The sequence below is a fragment of the Coenobita brevimanus genome, chromosome 24 (genome assembly GCF_032717465.1).
Source record: "Coenobita brevimanus isolate Jiangsu-jjx chromosome 24, ASM3271746v2, whole genome shotgun sequence".
Taxonomy (NCBI): domain Eukaryota; kingdom Metazoa; phylum Arthropoda; class Malacostraca; order Decapoda; family Coenobitidae; genus Coenobita; species Coenobita brevimanus.
The window spans coordinates 13,988,151-14,004,322 of record NC_136977.1 but is presented as its reverse complement, the minus strand read 5'-3'; the positions used below and the strand labels follow the sequence as shown (position 1 = coordinate 14,004,322).

The window sequence follows — 16,172 nt, the reverse complement described above, 5'->3', positions numbered from 1 at the left end:
TTGTCTGCCCTTGGTTCACCTTTGCTTTAGCCGTGTCACATTGCCAGAAAGAACAGAAGTGCAACAGTGCAGATCCTGTTGCTGAGAGCATTCACTCATCACAGGGATCCCATTTTGGGAGCCTCGGTGACAGCAACAACTGGGGGAAACATGCCTCCTCCAGGAGGCGATCACCCATGAGTGGGGCTGCCTCCTTGCTTTCAAGCACCCCTACACATGGCCTGAGGGCTGCATTCACAGCTCGGGCAGGAATGCCTGCAGCCAGGTGCATGCTGTCACCTTGTTTGTCCTCTGAGCTCGTGCCTCTCGTGACGAGACCTTAGCTCACTAACATAATGTGGTTGCCCTTGTTAGGGCTACCACTGAGCGGGCTACCAGGCCTACATTGACTGCATCACCACCAGCCACCCCTGCTTTGTCACCAACTGATAGTTGGTGGCTGCTGGTTGTGGGTGAGAAGGGGAAACAGCAGCATGTTGATGCTTCATAAACCTCGTCAGCAAAAAAGAAGCCAGCTGTTGGGCCCTCTGGGCCAACAGTGGCTCCAAACGGAAGGTACTTCATCCATTGAAGAATGCGGCTGCCCCAAAGCTGGCCCCAGACCTAATACAAAACATTCCTAATCCCGAGTGCAACTGTAGAGGCCTAAGAGGTAACTGGGAAGAGCATCAACTGCTCTTAGTGGAGACCCATCTAGTCTGTGTTTGTCAGCAGAAGACTACTGGGAGACCAGATATTTTCCCCACTCAGGAGATATGCTGGTATATTCTCATCCCCACTCCCTTATGGTGTTCATCAAAATGATTCTGCCATCTCCTGATGTACCTTTTCACGTCATTCTCCCTGTAGTCTTCCCTCCAGGCAGTAGCAGTTCAGCTGCACTTAGGGAGGAGTTACACAGTGTGTAACGTGTTTCCCACCAAATACTTGTCCTTCAAGAGGACCTTGATGGATTGGTTTGCTAGCTGCCCCAGCCATTCATTCTCTTGGGGATTTGAACGGAAGGCATCATTTGTGGGGGGGGGGGTGTCATATCCAGTCCACAAGGGGACTTCCTGGTGTCAGTGGTGGACTGGGACCTTTGTGTCCTCAACACAGGGGATCCTGCACAGTTACAGGTACAAACTGGTGCACTTTTAGCTATTGACCTCACCCTGTCATCACCTGACTGCACTAACTTTAATTTTGGAGTGTCTGTGATGATCTCCATGGCAGTGATCGCTACCCAGTTTTACTACACACCCCTGGCAGTCCACCCACACAATGGTTTCCTCATTGGTGACTGGGCCGGGGTGACTGGTAATTTTTTCAAGACCTAAGCATACTTCAGTCACAGGCAGAGTAGTTTCATAATGTTGATGAAGCTGTACTTTGTTTCACCTCAACTCTCTAACAGGCAAGTGTGAGAACAATTCCCAGTTGTGCCATGATGGAACAGTGAGTGTGCAATGTCTCACGAGGTCTACAGAGCTGCATTTCCACATTTCTGTCCACACAACCAGAATGAGTTTTTAAAAGTGCAGTTCTGCCATGCCCATGCAAAATACAGGTGGATCATAAACAACGCACAGCATATTTCTTGGGCAGTCTGTCTTTCTCCATTAAATCCCCCACTCCTGCAGTTTCGAAGTGAGTGCAGAATATATATGAGAAATGTTCATCAAACCCACCAGTGCTGAGGATCAATGGAGATGTTGTTTCAGAATCTTGGGAAGTTGCTACTGTTTTTGTGGAACAGTTTTATACTGTTTCCAGGAGAAATCTTTCAGTGCCCTGCTTTGCTAATCATTTACATCAGGAGAGATTGGGGCTGGATTTTCAGTCTCGGGGAGGGGAGATTTACAACACTTTATTTACTGTGTGAGAAATGAAAGCTGTCCTTGCATCCAGCAAGGTCACAACTCCAGGACACAGTGGTATTCCATGTGCCATGATTTGTCATCTTGGGGAGGAGTCCTTGGCCTTTCTATTGGCCTCCTTCAACAGGGTGTGGGAAGGGGGGGTGATGCTAGCTAGCAGGAGACTGGCCATAATCCTCCTGATCCGTCAGCTAGGATCGCCACCCAGTCTGTTTGACTTCCTGCATTTGGAAACACTGAAATGGTGAATGTATACCTTATTTGATTGTAAAAAATGGCGGGTTTTTATCTAAATCCCAGCTTGGGTTTAGGGATATGAAATCTGTCTATCTATTGCCAGACGCCATTATCCCATAAGGGGTGGCCATTTGACTCTGAGTTATTTGTTTCACAGGGAGGGGCACTAACCCTCCACCAACCCACTTGTTGACACATAGGGAGCACGAATGGTTTTGTTATATGGTTACCACCCAGAGTTGTAAATGGTTTCTTGGCTTACAGGAAACCATTTGGCTTGTCACTCAATGTAAAGCCACCTGTAATGGAAAGAAAAGCAATAAGAAGTGACAGGAAAGATGGAAGAAATAGGAAGAGAGGAGGGCAGGCACAGAAAAAGAATGATAAAGGTTAAGGAAGAAGTAGCCAGCACTACATGAAGTGAGTGGATGATGGTCACCACCACGTACCACTATATATGAAATCCACTAGGGATAATCTCCACCTTGAGTCATCAATGTGTACTGCATATGCATCAAGACAGAACCATTTAATGGTGTTTTTTGACTTGGGGAAAAAGCATATGGCACAGCATGGCATCATCGTATTTTATCTAATCTCCATTTTTGTTGTCCTCACAGTCACTTACCCATTTCAATTCAGAACTTCCTCTCTGAGAGGAAGTTTCGTGTGTGTGTGTGTGTGAAATGTGAGCTTTCTACTCTGTACACTCAGGAAGGTGTGCCACAGGTGAGTGTTTTGCGTGTGGCATTATTAGCTGTTGCATTTAATGGGATTGTGGAGGTCCTGCTAGAGGGAGTGAAGGGCTTTCTCTTTCAAAATAATTTCTCTGTCTTGCTTTTTGCACCATGTAACATGGTGCAGCACTGACTGCAACTTGCAATAGATTGGGCTTTTACCTTGGCTTAGAAGCATGGCTTTAGTCCACTTCTTTGATTACATGGGATGCATCATGACCTGAATTTGCTTTTAGAAGCCAAAGGATTGCTTGTAAGGAAGAAGTGAGGTTTATAGGCCGTACTTTTTACCCGTCTTACATGGGTCCCACATTTAAAGCAAGAAAAGGCTTCTTGCCTGAAGGTTTTGAACCTTTTAAAGGCTCTGGCTCAGACTAGGTGGGGTACTGATAGACATACCCTCTTCCTGCTCCATCAGGCTCTTATGGTATCCAAGCTGGAGTATGGTTTTGATGAGTACTCCCCAGCCACTCCTGCCTGGCTATGCACCTTGGACGCAGTACAGTGCGCAGACCCTCATTTGGCAACAGGAGCACTTTGCACCTCCCCTGTCCCAAGCGTGCATGTGGATGCAGGGGTAGTGGGGCTGGGGATATGGAGTCGGTCCTATATAGTGAGGTGCTGGTACTGAATCCAGAGGCTTCCTGTTTTGTCTTGTCTGGGGGTGACCATTTTGTCCCTACCACCTCAGCAGCATGTTTTCAGATGATATGTCAGAGCCTGGGTATGGGCCTGAAGACATAAAAACTTGCAGAGGAGCTTGAAGACTCCTGCCCACATGAGTAGGTCCAGAGCCAACCTGCCAAGGGGAGTTTCAAGGGTGAACTGCCTCATTCCCAGGATGCCCAGAGTATCCCTCAAGAAACACCTCTCCAGCAGGGACAGACAAGTAAAACATGGATAGTGGTCCCAGGTGCACAGAAGGCTGGCCACCAATTTCAGCCTCCTTAAGTGAGAGGCGAGAGTGGTACTTCCAATACATAGGCAAGTCAGTTCCACATCAACATGCCTCGGCTTGTGTCTAGCCCATGGTTGAGGGGAGAATACAAACACTGTTGTCCTAGTATTGTACCTGGGAGATACAAGCTGAGCTCCTTGTTCCAAAGTTCCCTGCTTGCGTGTTCGACCAAATCCATGAAGGACGAAGCATCTGGCTCCACAACCATCAGCTACCCTCAGGAAAGAATTTAAAAGGTCACCATGTCAACATTATCATTGCCTTGGATGCCTGTGTGTGAGGGTGTCCACTGCAGAATTATAGTTCATTGTGACAAGTAGAAATGTAGCAGTAGTTCCTGTTTCCCAGATAGCAAGTACAGATAGTCCTCAACTTATGACTGGGTTACATTCCAGCAGATCCGTTGTGAGTCAGTTTGGTTGAAAGTCAAAAATGCAAAAACAAGACAGTACTGTCAGAAGTCAGATATACAGTACAGTACACTTTACGAAGTTACACATATGTCCAAACATTGAAAAGTTATTAATATGCATAAATACTCCAAATAACTATTACTCAGAATATGTAACAGTATTTACATAACCTTAGAACAGCAGTAATAAAAAATTAATTTAAAAATTCCTCCACAAACACCTTCGTTACCTTCATGCTGGCATTAGCAGCCTCACCACTCACCTTGATGTTATGGGAAGAAAATTAGTTTTTAATCCGCATCAGCCAGCCATGACTAGCATTAAATTGCACATCACAATAAGGGCCCGCACTTTCCTTTAGCTTGCAAAAAGAAAACAGGCTGTAGGCATGAGTTTGAGGTGAAACATTTACATCCTTGGTAGCAAACTATCATTCAGTGTGATACAATGCAGCCTTGTTATGCAACAGGATTGCATCAAGTGAAGACCTATTGCATAATGACTTATTGCATAATGAGGTCGACATAACATGGGATCAAGGGGGTTAGGGAGGGTGACCTTGACTGCAAAGCCTAAAATGACCTAAAAAAAACTCTGCCACCCACCTGAAGTTTGTCCTATGCCAGTATGAGTCCTCACCATGGCCCCACCCCCACCCCCACCCCCAGGAATGGGGGACAGTTGGAGGGCATGGATGACCACTCCACACAAAAAGATACAGTATCACTTCACTTAATATCACACACACTGCACGATTTGTTAAATACTTGCGCTGTTATTTGGTAATAGCGGTGATGTTTCAGTGGCCTTTCATGTACAGAATAAAATGAAAGGCAGTGATCACAGCCAGTGCAAACACTGGGCAGGCATCTAGGCTCAGTTAGCTGTGTAGAGGCCAAAGGGGATGATGCTTACACAAGGATAACACGATTTTCAAGTTACAAGTTTCAGTATTTCACGCACAGAAAGTATCACTTCACTTGCTATTGCATACTACACTATGTTAAATACTTGCACTGTTATTTGATGATAACAGTGGTGTTTCAGTGGTCTTTCATGCACAAAATAAAACGAAAGGCAATGATCACAGTCAGTGTAAACACTGGGCGGGCATCTTGGCTCAGTCAGCTGTGTAGAGGCCCAAAAGGGGATGATGGTTATGTACATATGACATAATTTCTAAATCACAAGTTTCAGTATTTCACACACAAAAAGTATCACTTCATTTAATATTGCACACTGCACTATTTGTTAAGCACTTGCACTGTTATTTGGCAATAACAATGGTGTTTCAGTTGCCTTTCATGCACAAAATAGAATGAAAGGCATCGATCACAGCCAATGTGAACACGGTTGTCCATTTTTGCTTGCGTGTGTCACTGATTCTCAGAGGCAGCCATCAAAAATATCGCTGTAGTGAAACTGTGATTAATTTTTTTATGTTTTTACTGAGACAGGGTTTAACTTTTTGATTATCATTGTAGCAATTTATCACATAATGAGGCTGCATGATTCAGTACAGTACAGATAAGCCCTTAATTCACGCGAACTTTTTTCACGCGATTTCGGTTATCTGCGAATTTTTCGTACAGTAATTCCATCCATCCATTGCCAGACGCCATGTATCCCAAACAGGGTGGTCAAGGGCTTTGAGTTAATTGTTTTTACAGGGAGGGGCACTAATCCTCCACCAACCCCACTTGACATGTAGGGATGCCAACAGCATCTGGTGTTCCCAGGCGGTCACCTATCCAAGTACTAACCAGACCCAACGTTGCTTAACTTCGCTGATCGGATGGGAAGCTGTGTACTCAACGTGGTATGGCCATATAAAATTATAGTATTCAAATAAATAATTTTAATATACAAGAGAAGTAAATAAAATATAAAAATGCCTACCTGCTGCCCGTGTGCATACATATGTGTGTGTGTGTGTGTGTGTGTGTGTGTGTGTGTGTGTGTGTGTGTGTGTGTGTGTGGTCGGTCTACCAGTCTACCACGCACCACACAGTCAGTTTGAGTCCGACTGTCGAACCATGCTTGACTTGCGAATCGTTATTTGTGGCTTATTTTTCTGCCTTCCAGTGAATGCTTGCCTTGTCTGCCAACATGGGGCCTAAGTGTAGTGCTAGTGATGCATGTGGTAACACACCAAAACGGATTAGTAAAGTGATGTTGCTGACAGAGAAAGTTAAAGTGTTGGACAAACTTAAGGGAGGAATGTCGGCGACAATTCTCCGTCAGGACGATTCCCTGTCATTTATTTACATACCAGTTTATTTAGCAAGTACAGTACACTAGTTTTTTACTTATATGAGGTATAAAATCCCCCTGAAAATTAGTTATTAAAGTATTAATTAATCAATAAGTATATTTATAGAATGACAGGAAATCGTCCATGTTTTGATGGTGAATTGACTTCGTGGTGAATTGTCTTGGAACCTTGTGTTTGGGGTGAGTCAACTGTTCTTACAATAAAGAACGTAGCATATGGGAGGCAGTGAGGGCTAGTGCACCAGACTATGCTGAATTGTCTCCACCTACGCCTGTGAACTGGCTTGGAACCGTGTGTTTGGGATGAATGAGTCAACTGTTTGGACAATAAAGAAGGCAGAATGTAGCATATGGGAGGCAGTGAGGGCTTGTGCACCAGACTGCTGAAGTGTCTCCATTTATGCTTGTGCTTGTCAGGTTTCAGTGTTAAATTTCTTACATTTTTGTTGTTTTTCATACTTTATGCTAGTTTATAAGGTGTATGTAGTGCATAAACAGTATTATTCAGATATAATATACTTAGTAGACATGCGTAATTATGTGCACACAAGGGCAGAACATATACACTCAACCCCCTGCTATCACGCGTTCAGCTATCACGCCTATCTGCTATCACGCACACATCAAATGCACAACCATACATGCTATCATGCACCCCAAGACCGCTATCACGCGTCGAGTTTGAAGACAGGCTAAGCGAAACTTATTCACACGGCACTTCATACGAGGTTTGCAGAGGATACGATGGTTAATCGGAACGGTAACGTGGTAAAATTCCCGATTATAGCACGGGCATTTGGAATGTATCTGAACGGATTCCTGCCGAGGACATGACGGGCAAAACAGTGACCAAAACCCATTCGGCTCGAAAGAATATATCATACTACAGCATTGAAATTTAGCCTAATACTGAATCCATCCATCCATCCATTGCCAGACGCCATATATCCCAAATGGGGTGGCCAAGGGCTTAGAGTTAATTGTTTTACAGGGAGGGGCACTAATCCTCCACCAACCCCACTTGACACGTAGGGATGCCAACAGCATCAGGTGTTCCCAGGCGGTCACCCATCCAAGTACTAACCAGACCCAACGTTGCTTAATACTTATTAATATTGTATTTTAGAATAAATATCAATCGTTTTGAAACCCTTATAAAGAGTTAATATTTCTTATGCCAAAAAAACTGTGATGTCGATAAAGTAATCACGTGTTTACAACTGAGATGGGGCTCTGACGACAGTGTGAGGAACGTGTGTGATAGCGTCCAAGTTTTGTTCCACTTAAATGTTCCTCAGCCATTCCTGATATGAGGTACCATGTGATACCCCCTTTAGCTGTGGACACTAAAGAAATGGAGACAGCCAAAGAGATCTGGCGGCAACTAATCCACTCTCAAGCCTCGCCCATCAAACCACCCAAGCCGTAATCCTTATAAAAGTTTGATGGCCTTTTATGTTGTTTATTTATTCATTATACTGTTATTATTAATATAATAATGCTTTATTTCATGTTAGAGGAGAGATTGGCAGGAAATCATAGGCATAAAGGTTAAAAGTTAGAAAAATGAGCCACCGAAAAACCAATTAGAAATTTTCCCATTGATTGTTCAGTTCAGCTATCACCCATTCAGCTATCATGCGCGTTTCCTGTGACCAATTAGGCACGATAGCAGGGGGTTGAGTGTACACGAATTTACCACATACGCGAAGGGTCTGGGAACGTAACCCTCGCGTGAATTAAGGGCTTACCTGTATATGTATTTTCACAGTGAAGAGAAACTGTGAACAGTAACATATGTTACAAGATGGGAATCGGCAACAAGATAACTAAATCTAACTGCGTAAAAACTGAGGAAGACAAAGTGAAAAGGGAACTGAGCAAATAGCTAAGTGGTGAAAAACAGTAAAAAAAAAAACACGTAACTCCAATCTCGCAACACAGGTCCGAAAATAAATCAAATTAGCTGAGGTAAGTAAGGGGAAAATAAACACAATGAAAAATACCTAATATAATACAAGCTAATATTTACAAAATTTACAATGAGATAATAAAACACAAAAGAATGACAGAAACAAGCAACCTGATAATACCCTGACTAATCACACAAGTCTGGGAACAGACTTGCCAAACAAAAGAAATAAAATCATACAAAAAAGGGATAATTAAACTGCATTCAGTTTGCCACAAATAATAATAATACTTGCAATTGGATGCTGATACAAAGTGAAAAGATGTTCAGAAATATATACAACAGACAAAATACTGCTTCTCTTGCCTCTCTGATCTCCAGTCCAAACACAACCTCTCCTGATGCCAACCCCACAAAAACCCTTATCTCCATTCTGCGTTATATACCCTTCGGTTGCGTGCATGTGTCAACACACAGCTGGAGGCCAGATGAGAAATATGCAGAAAAGAGCTAGGCAATTTAATCTCTCCCCCATACTCCAAACGTTATAAATATTGCTGGTGAATACAAATCTTTTATGTCGCCAGTTTAAGCTCCACAAAAAGTCACTGATATTAAAAACAATTTTAGTCACACCCGCATCGAAAGAGCAAACAGAATTAACTAAGACGTTATAAATGTGTATGCACTAAACAGGCAACAACATGAGCAAGTGCATGTGCATAGATGCTGGCGTACACTGCATCGATGCGCATACGCACACGCCCAGCGACACGCACGCACTATACATACATGCATAGTATACACAAACAAATATATACATTCTTACACACGTAACACACCCACACCTAAGACAGAATTTTCCAATAGGAAAATTCGTTCTTAAGAACATGACAAACAATCAGTTATGATATTGTCAACACCCTTATTATGTCTAACGTCCAAGTGAAACTGTAGAAGGAACAAACTCCAACGTGTCAATTGCTGATTCTTCATCTTCAAATTATTCAGAAATTTGAGTGGGTGATGATCAGTATATACAATGACAGTAGTTCCAAATGCAGGGACATACACAGAAAAGTGCTGCAGGGTGAGGATCAGGGCTAATAGTTCCTTTTCGATAACAGAATACTTAAGTTGAGAAACAGAAAACTTCTTGCTGAAATAACAAACAGGATGCTTTACATCATGATCGTCATCCTGCATTAACACAGCTCCTGCACCCACATTACTAGCATCTACAGCAAGTTTAAATGTCTTATTAAAGTTTGGTGCAGCCATAACTGGATAATTACATAAGATCTCCTTGGCTGCATCAAAACTATTCTGACACACATAAGTCCAGACGTATTTTTTATCTTTCTTGAGCAATTCAGTGAGAGTGGCCACTATTGTTGCAAAGTTCTTCAAAAAACGACAGCAGTAACCAATACTGCTGAGGAATCTCCGAAGCTTGCGCCTGTTTTGTGGTGCCTTAAGGATTTGAATTTCATAAAAGTCAGACTTTACTGATCTACCAGAAGACCCGCCGACATGTCGTAAAAATACCCCCGCTAATACCAATACACCAGTCCTATATGAGACAGCTCTAGCATGTATTCAATATGGACGGTGGGTGTTAGCGCCAAAGTGGTGACATGTAGAGGTGTGCGGTACGTGGGAGGACTACTGGGCCTTGAAAGCAGGCTGTGAAGCCTACGCCCAGAGTCGGACACATAAAAAAAAAAAAAAAAAAAAAAAAAAAAAAAAAGTCAGCCATCTAAACCCCTATCATGGTGACCGATGTATCATCTGATGTAAGAGACAGTTCCCCACAGACCCAGACTTTGCACCTTTCACTTACAACCAGACAAAGCATATCATTAGCAACCTTAACCTTAATCCAGGTGGAGCAAATGCTCCGCAGTTTTTTACAGGCCCCGCTCAAGTGATGCGATTAAGCATCAATTGATGGAATTAGGCGTTAAGGGGTTAATGACTGCATTATGACCAATTTTTTCACACAATGACAGTTTAAACCATAATTTGTGGCCTCAGGCTGCATAATCCCTCTTGTTGCAGCATAGTACGGTTTTCAAAAAAGTGGGCAGATGTTTTAACCTGCATTATATCTGTCATTTTCGCATTTTGACCATTTCCTGGCCTCAAAGATTGCCCATCATGTTATGAGAGGTTCTTGCATTCAGATTACGCATTAAGTGAGAGCTGACTGTTTAGGAATGCATTTTTGAGCCTTGGGTCCTCCCCCCCCTAACCAAGCATTAAACCCACCCAAATGAGTCCAAAAACAAGTTTCTAGCTCACCTAAACCCCCAAATGGCTTTAAAAACAAGCTAAACTAAGCCTGAAAACAGTTTATAACTCGCCTAAACTCAAAAATAAAATCTGAAAATTGTCAAATTTAAGTCTGGAAAAAATCAAACTTAGTAAACTGTATCTCAAAATGACAATGTTCACCCCACCTATGACTAAACCACATTAATCTAACCCTAAAATCTATCTATCTATCTATAGCCCGACGCCCTAATCCCGCAAAGGGTGGCCGCAGACAAAACGCCTCCAAGTCACTCTGTCACCCACCATTTGACTCCCCTCCCCCCAACTCACCCCCCCCTCCCTCATATACCTCTCAACTCCATCCCTCCACCTCATCCTCGGTCTACCCCTCCCTCTCCCTCCCTCCACCTCACCTACATACACCCTCTTAGTCAGTCTTTCATTCTCCATCCTCTCCACATGTCCAAACCACCTCAGTGTATTTCTCCTAATCTTTTCAACCACATCCACATCTACCCCACAGCGTTCCTTCACTTCTTCATTCGTCAACCTGTCCCTCCATGTCACTCCACATGCTCCTCTCAAGTAACTCATTTCCACTGCTCTCACTCTTGACTTGTTCCCCTCTTGCAAGGTCCACGCCTCGCTTCCATACGTCAGGGTAGGGATCACAATACCATCATGCAGTGACTTCTTAACTTCCATACTCACCTCCCTATTTCTCATCACTGCTTTCAGTGTGCCAACAACCTTCCTTCCCTGCTGTACCCTTTCACGTACTTCATCCCCCAAAGTTCCATCCTTACTCATCACACTACCCAAGTACTTGAATGCACTCACATTCTCCATATCCTCACCATCCAACCTCACTTCACCCTAAAAACAGTTTATAAATCAACCTGAACACAAATTTTAAGTCTAAAATATCATAAACAGAGAAAAAATAAAAACCCTTCGTTAAATCAGGGTTTGGCCATCGTTAGGCGGGGTATGGTGGTACACTCGACCCTTGATTTGGCAGACCCCTATTTCCCGGATTTTGGATTTCCCGGACACGGGGTGAGTCTGGACAGTACAGCATTATCAAATGCCAGACAAATGCCCGTACAAGTCTGGGATTCACAACAAAAGTCCGGCCATTATTCTCTCATATAAAACTGTAAGCAGTCTCTTGCACAACCAAGTATTATTTTAGCAAGGTTTTGACTCGATAAAGGCCATTTGTAACACACACAAGAAATTATTTTCATACATGAAACGCATCTTGGCCACCAACCTGCTTCATGCCACCAGCTCCTAACTTGTGGCAGTATCCCATTTGCCTCTTACCTTTCTCAAATGCCACTATAAATTGTTTATTGCATAACAGTATAAAGTTTAAGGAAGGCTCGGACACAATAATATTCATAGGTAATAAAAAATATATTTTCTTACGGACAAAGTTAATGGGATCCATTCCTACTCACTTAGCCCACCCGACTCGGTGTGACTAAATACCGAATCGGCACTTTTCACTGGAAAATATTTTAAATTTTTTCGCCACAGTATCTCATACACACGTAATTATCTGAAATCTACTTAGAAAATTTTACTTAATGTAAGTTAATTAAAAAATCAGGTTTCAGAGCTAAGATGCACAAATGTTAGCAGATATTTCCACTTCAGATTGTCAGTATTTATATCTTGGTCAGCTGATGAGTGGTTGGCCAATGTTAGCAGATATTTCCCCTTCAGATTGTCTGCACACCTTGACCGACTTCTATTTTGCATAAATATTTATTTTGAGTTAAAAAAAAAATGTATCTGCATTGTAAATCGATATTTATCCAAAACAAAAGTCCGTCAAGGTGAGTTGTTAGGCTAGAGGCACAGCACTTATGCTAACTTTAAGAAATTTTCACTCTGAATCCTGATTTTCTATTAATAATTAAATTAAGTACAAATTTTTGACTGAATTTCAAATAATTAGGTGTGCAAACCAATATATTGATAAAGATTAAAATATTTTCCAATTAAAATTGCCGATTCGGTCCAAGATTGCGTGTTTGTATCTTGGTCAGCTGATTAGTGGTTGGCTGACCTTGTGGTGATCATTCCTTGCTCATTTTCCTCTTTTTCCTCAGCTTTCTGATCTTCTATCATACCCTCCACATTCTTATCAACAACTGTTAAACAACCATTCTTAGGGTTGTGACTAGCAGAATACAGCTATTGTGTCAGTTATTATTATTGCATCAGTGTTATTATTTTATGTACTGTGTATGTTAGTTATGTTAGTATAGGTAGCCTACATTCCAGAATGCTCTAGATTATCGGAATAATCGCCGGACGATATTGAAGAATTCAGACAAAGTATGGTAATAGTCTGGGGAATGGTATGTGGTGCCGGAATTTTGCCATTCCTGGACTGGTCTACCCCCTTTTTAGTCCGGCAAATCGAGAGTCGAGTGTATTTCCACCCCCATCGCTAAGCTGGGGTATCGTATCTTGGGGTTTATATGTACTGTAAAATATTGCAAGCATATTGGTAGAGTCGAATCATTAGGTGGAAAACCTTATGGGTACCACACACTTTCCACTGATAAAAAGCATGCCTTTTTTTCAATGGATTTATTCATCTTGCTTTTCTCTGTATCCTAAATATTTTCTCATGAGTGAATGATGAAAATTAAACATAGAATACATTACTGATACAGTACATACAGTACATAGTGTACTATGTACTCACCTGGTGTTGGCTTTATAAATTGAGGGTAGAGGCATACACCATGCAGCACAGTTGAGTGCACTTAATCCCATGCGGTCTAGTGGCATTAATTACATGTACAGTAATTTCAGAATCACAATAGAGCACTGGGACACGAAGCACTGAGAGGCCACAAGCTTTCCAACAACAAGCAAGGCACAGGAAGCCATAGAGCACTAGGGTTTTGCCACCGTATGGTCACAAGAGCAGAGAGCATAGATAAATTTTCACTGAATGAGATCCATGAGGCTTAACCCCTAAGGTGCTATGGATGATGATCGACGTTGGTGCTGTTTGGTGCGTGGAGTGCTATGAACGTCAATCGTGGAAGCTCTGTAAAAAACTGCCGGTCAAACTCCCCGCCACAGGGCTGCTTGGCATGGGACGTATGGAGCCTAAACTTGAGTATAAAGTCCCATTTGACAACTCTGGCTCAGCCACAACCCCCCACAGAGTGACCCCCCCACCCCTCCTCCTGTACCTCTCAGTACCTCACTGCGTCTTGTTCCTTGTATCATGTGTGCTGCTCATCCCCTCCCTGTCCTTTCTCTTTATGCCCCCCTCTCTCTCTCTCTCTCTCTCTCTCTCTTCACTTTTTATTTATTTATTTGTGCATTCCTTCTACCAAATAAATTTGTTTTATGCGTTTATCGTATTGCATTCAATACTTTTTGTAAGACGTTTGTGAAAATTACGTTTTTTGTAAATTTCTCTAGTTATTCTCCATTCTCTCCTATATGCAAGTGGTTGTGCGGTAAGTATTTAACGCATGAGAATGAAATAAACATTTTCTGGTGTTTAAAATCAAGCTCTCAAAATGTCAAAGACCAAAATTAGTCTTGGTGAAAAGTATTGCAGCAGGGGGGCAAGACAAGGCGAGAGAATTATTCAGTTTATTTATTGCTTCTTTAGCTTTGTCTGTCTGTCTGTCTGTCTATCTGTCTGTCTCTCTCTCTCTCTCTCTCTTTCTCTCTCTCTCTTACATTTCAGTTTTTTTTAGTTTTATTCATGTATATGTGTTTTTGCTTACAAGATGCAATACACAAATTTTCTCGATGCAGATCGATTTTCCATTTTTGTTTAATTTCTTAACTTTTATGTATTTATTTATTATGCACATTCCTTCTACGAAATAAATTTGTTTTATGAATTTATATCATATTGCATTTAATACTTTCTGTGAAATGTTTGCAAAAATTACGTTTTGGGAAAATTTCTCTGGTTGTTCTCTGTTTTCTCCCATATGCGAATGCTAACTATTTTCAGTGTAGATGCATCACTGTGTGGTTAGTATTTGACATATGGAAATGAAATATACATTTTCTGGTGTGTAAAATCAACCTCTTCAAATACCCAAAAATTTAGCTTCGTGAAAGTTGAAAAATCAACCCCTAATTGCATTCGGGGGGATAGCCAGGATGGAGGAATCGCATACCTTAGGGGGGACTGCTCCCGCAATGAATTTTGCTTGGCTGGCATGTTATGGGCATTCTCAATGGCTGGCGCGTTGTGGGGTTTTCCCGTACAACAGTTGGCTACTGCGCACGACCCGGATGATATGCCTCGCATCCCAATATTGCATGGAACCACTGGTTACTTCCCATTTCGGCACTGGATGTTGCATAATTTTGACAGATATTGCTCTGATAGTCAAGCCAACAGTGCCAGATATTGCAGCAACTGAAAATTGAGAGTTTATGTACATTCATTAATCTTATTTTCTTTAATTTCAGGTACTTCATAAATATCCAGTTGTACAACACATGTTGTTTGGGAGTCTCCTATCATTCACCATGGCCAGTGAGGTTGTGTATCATCCCCCAGGGGCTGATATGTTTTCAGGAAGAGTTCCTGGAACTTTACACACACTTGATCATGCTGGGTTGGGGCCACCACTGGCCAGAGTACAGCCAGGAACAAGGTCAGCACAGAGCATAGACACCATGCCTTGTAGAGTTCCATATCCCAGTACAGTATCTGGAACTGTATCAGCATCTCATGGTTCATTGTTGGCAAGCTTACCAGGTCACAAAATGTCTGGAGGACTCACAACATCAGATAATGAAAACCCAAACACCAAGCCACATGGTAATAAGATTACCACAGCAATGCCATCTGCAGAATAGCTACACCAGCCTAGCTTCCACAAAGCACTACAAACCCAGGTTATTTTCACCAACAAAGTACCTGTAAAGAAAACTGTCAAGACCTGAAAGTTTCAGTTGTTGGTATATTCATCAAAAGGGAATTATATTAATGTAGGTTATTTAGTGCAATACTGTATTTAACAGTACAGCACTCAAAGTTTAGCCTGGATTTCGCAGTACAATATTTTACCACTAAATCAGACTGCATTTTCATAATGTACTTTTATCAGATACATTAAGCCTACCAAATTGTGTGTCTTCTGTCAGTCTGTGTTATATATGGAAAACTCATTGACAAATGTTTAACACACACTGTAGAATATTAAATAAACCACTGTATTGTATCATTTTATTATTTTGTCCTGCATTATGTGAGTACAGTACATGCTTGGTGAATTTACCTTCCCAGTTACTGATTTTTCCCAGGTATCTGACATACTGTATACCGCATGTTCACAAGTCCAGAGCAAATAGATATATCACTGCAGTATATAAAATACTGAACACTTATATCTGGGGCCACACCAATGGATTCCATTTGAAACATTACTTTCTCTTGACCCTTCGGCTGCATATAGCATTCTGGAAATGCTGGTAGGTAGACTGTGTCAT

General features: G+C 42.0%; 1 protein-coding gene and 1 pseudogene across 5 annotated transcripts in view; one reads left to right on the top strand and one right to left on the bottom strand.

Moving 5' to 3' along the window:
- Positions 1-15,887, top strand: part of LOC145393499 (serine/threonine-protein phosphatase 2A activator-like) — a 273,368-nt gene extending 257,481 nt beyond the window's left edge. For all 5 annotated transcript variants that reach the window (XM_080267630.1, XM_080267626.1, XM_080267628.1 and 2 more), the window contains one exon: positions 15,147-15,887. In XM_080267630.1, coding sequence (XP_080123756.1) covers positions 15,147-15,539 — 393 coding nt within the window. In that variant the 3' untranslated portion in view covers positions 15,540-15,887. The remainder of the gene's footprint in view (positions 1-15,146) is intronic.
- Positions 5,919-6,037, bottom strand: LOC145393563 (5S ribosomal RNA; annotated as a pseudogene).
- Positions 15,888-16,172: the final 285 nt, after the last annotated feature.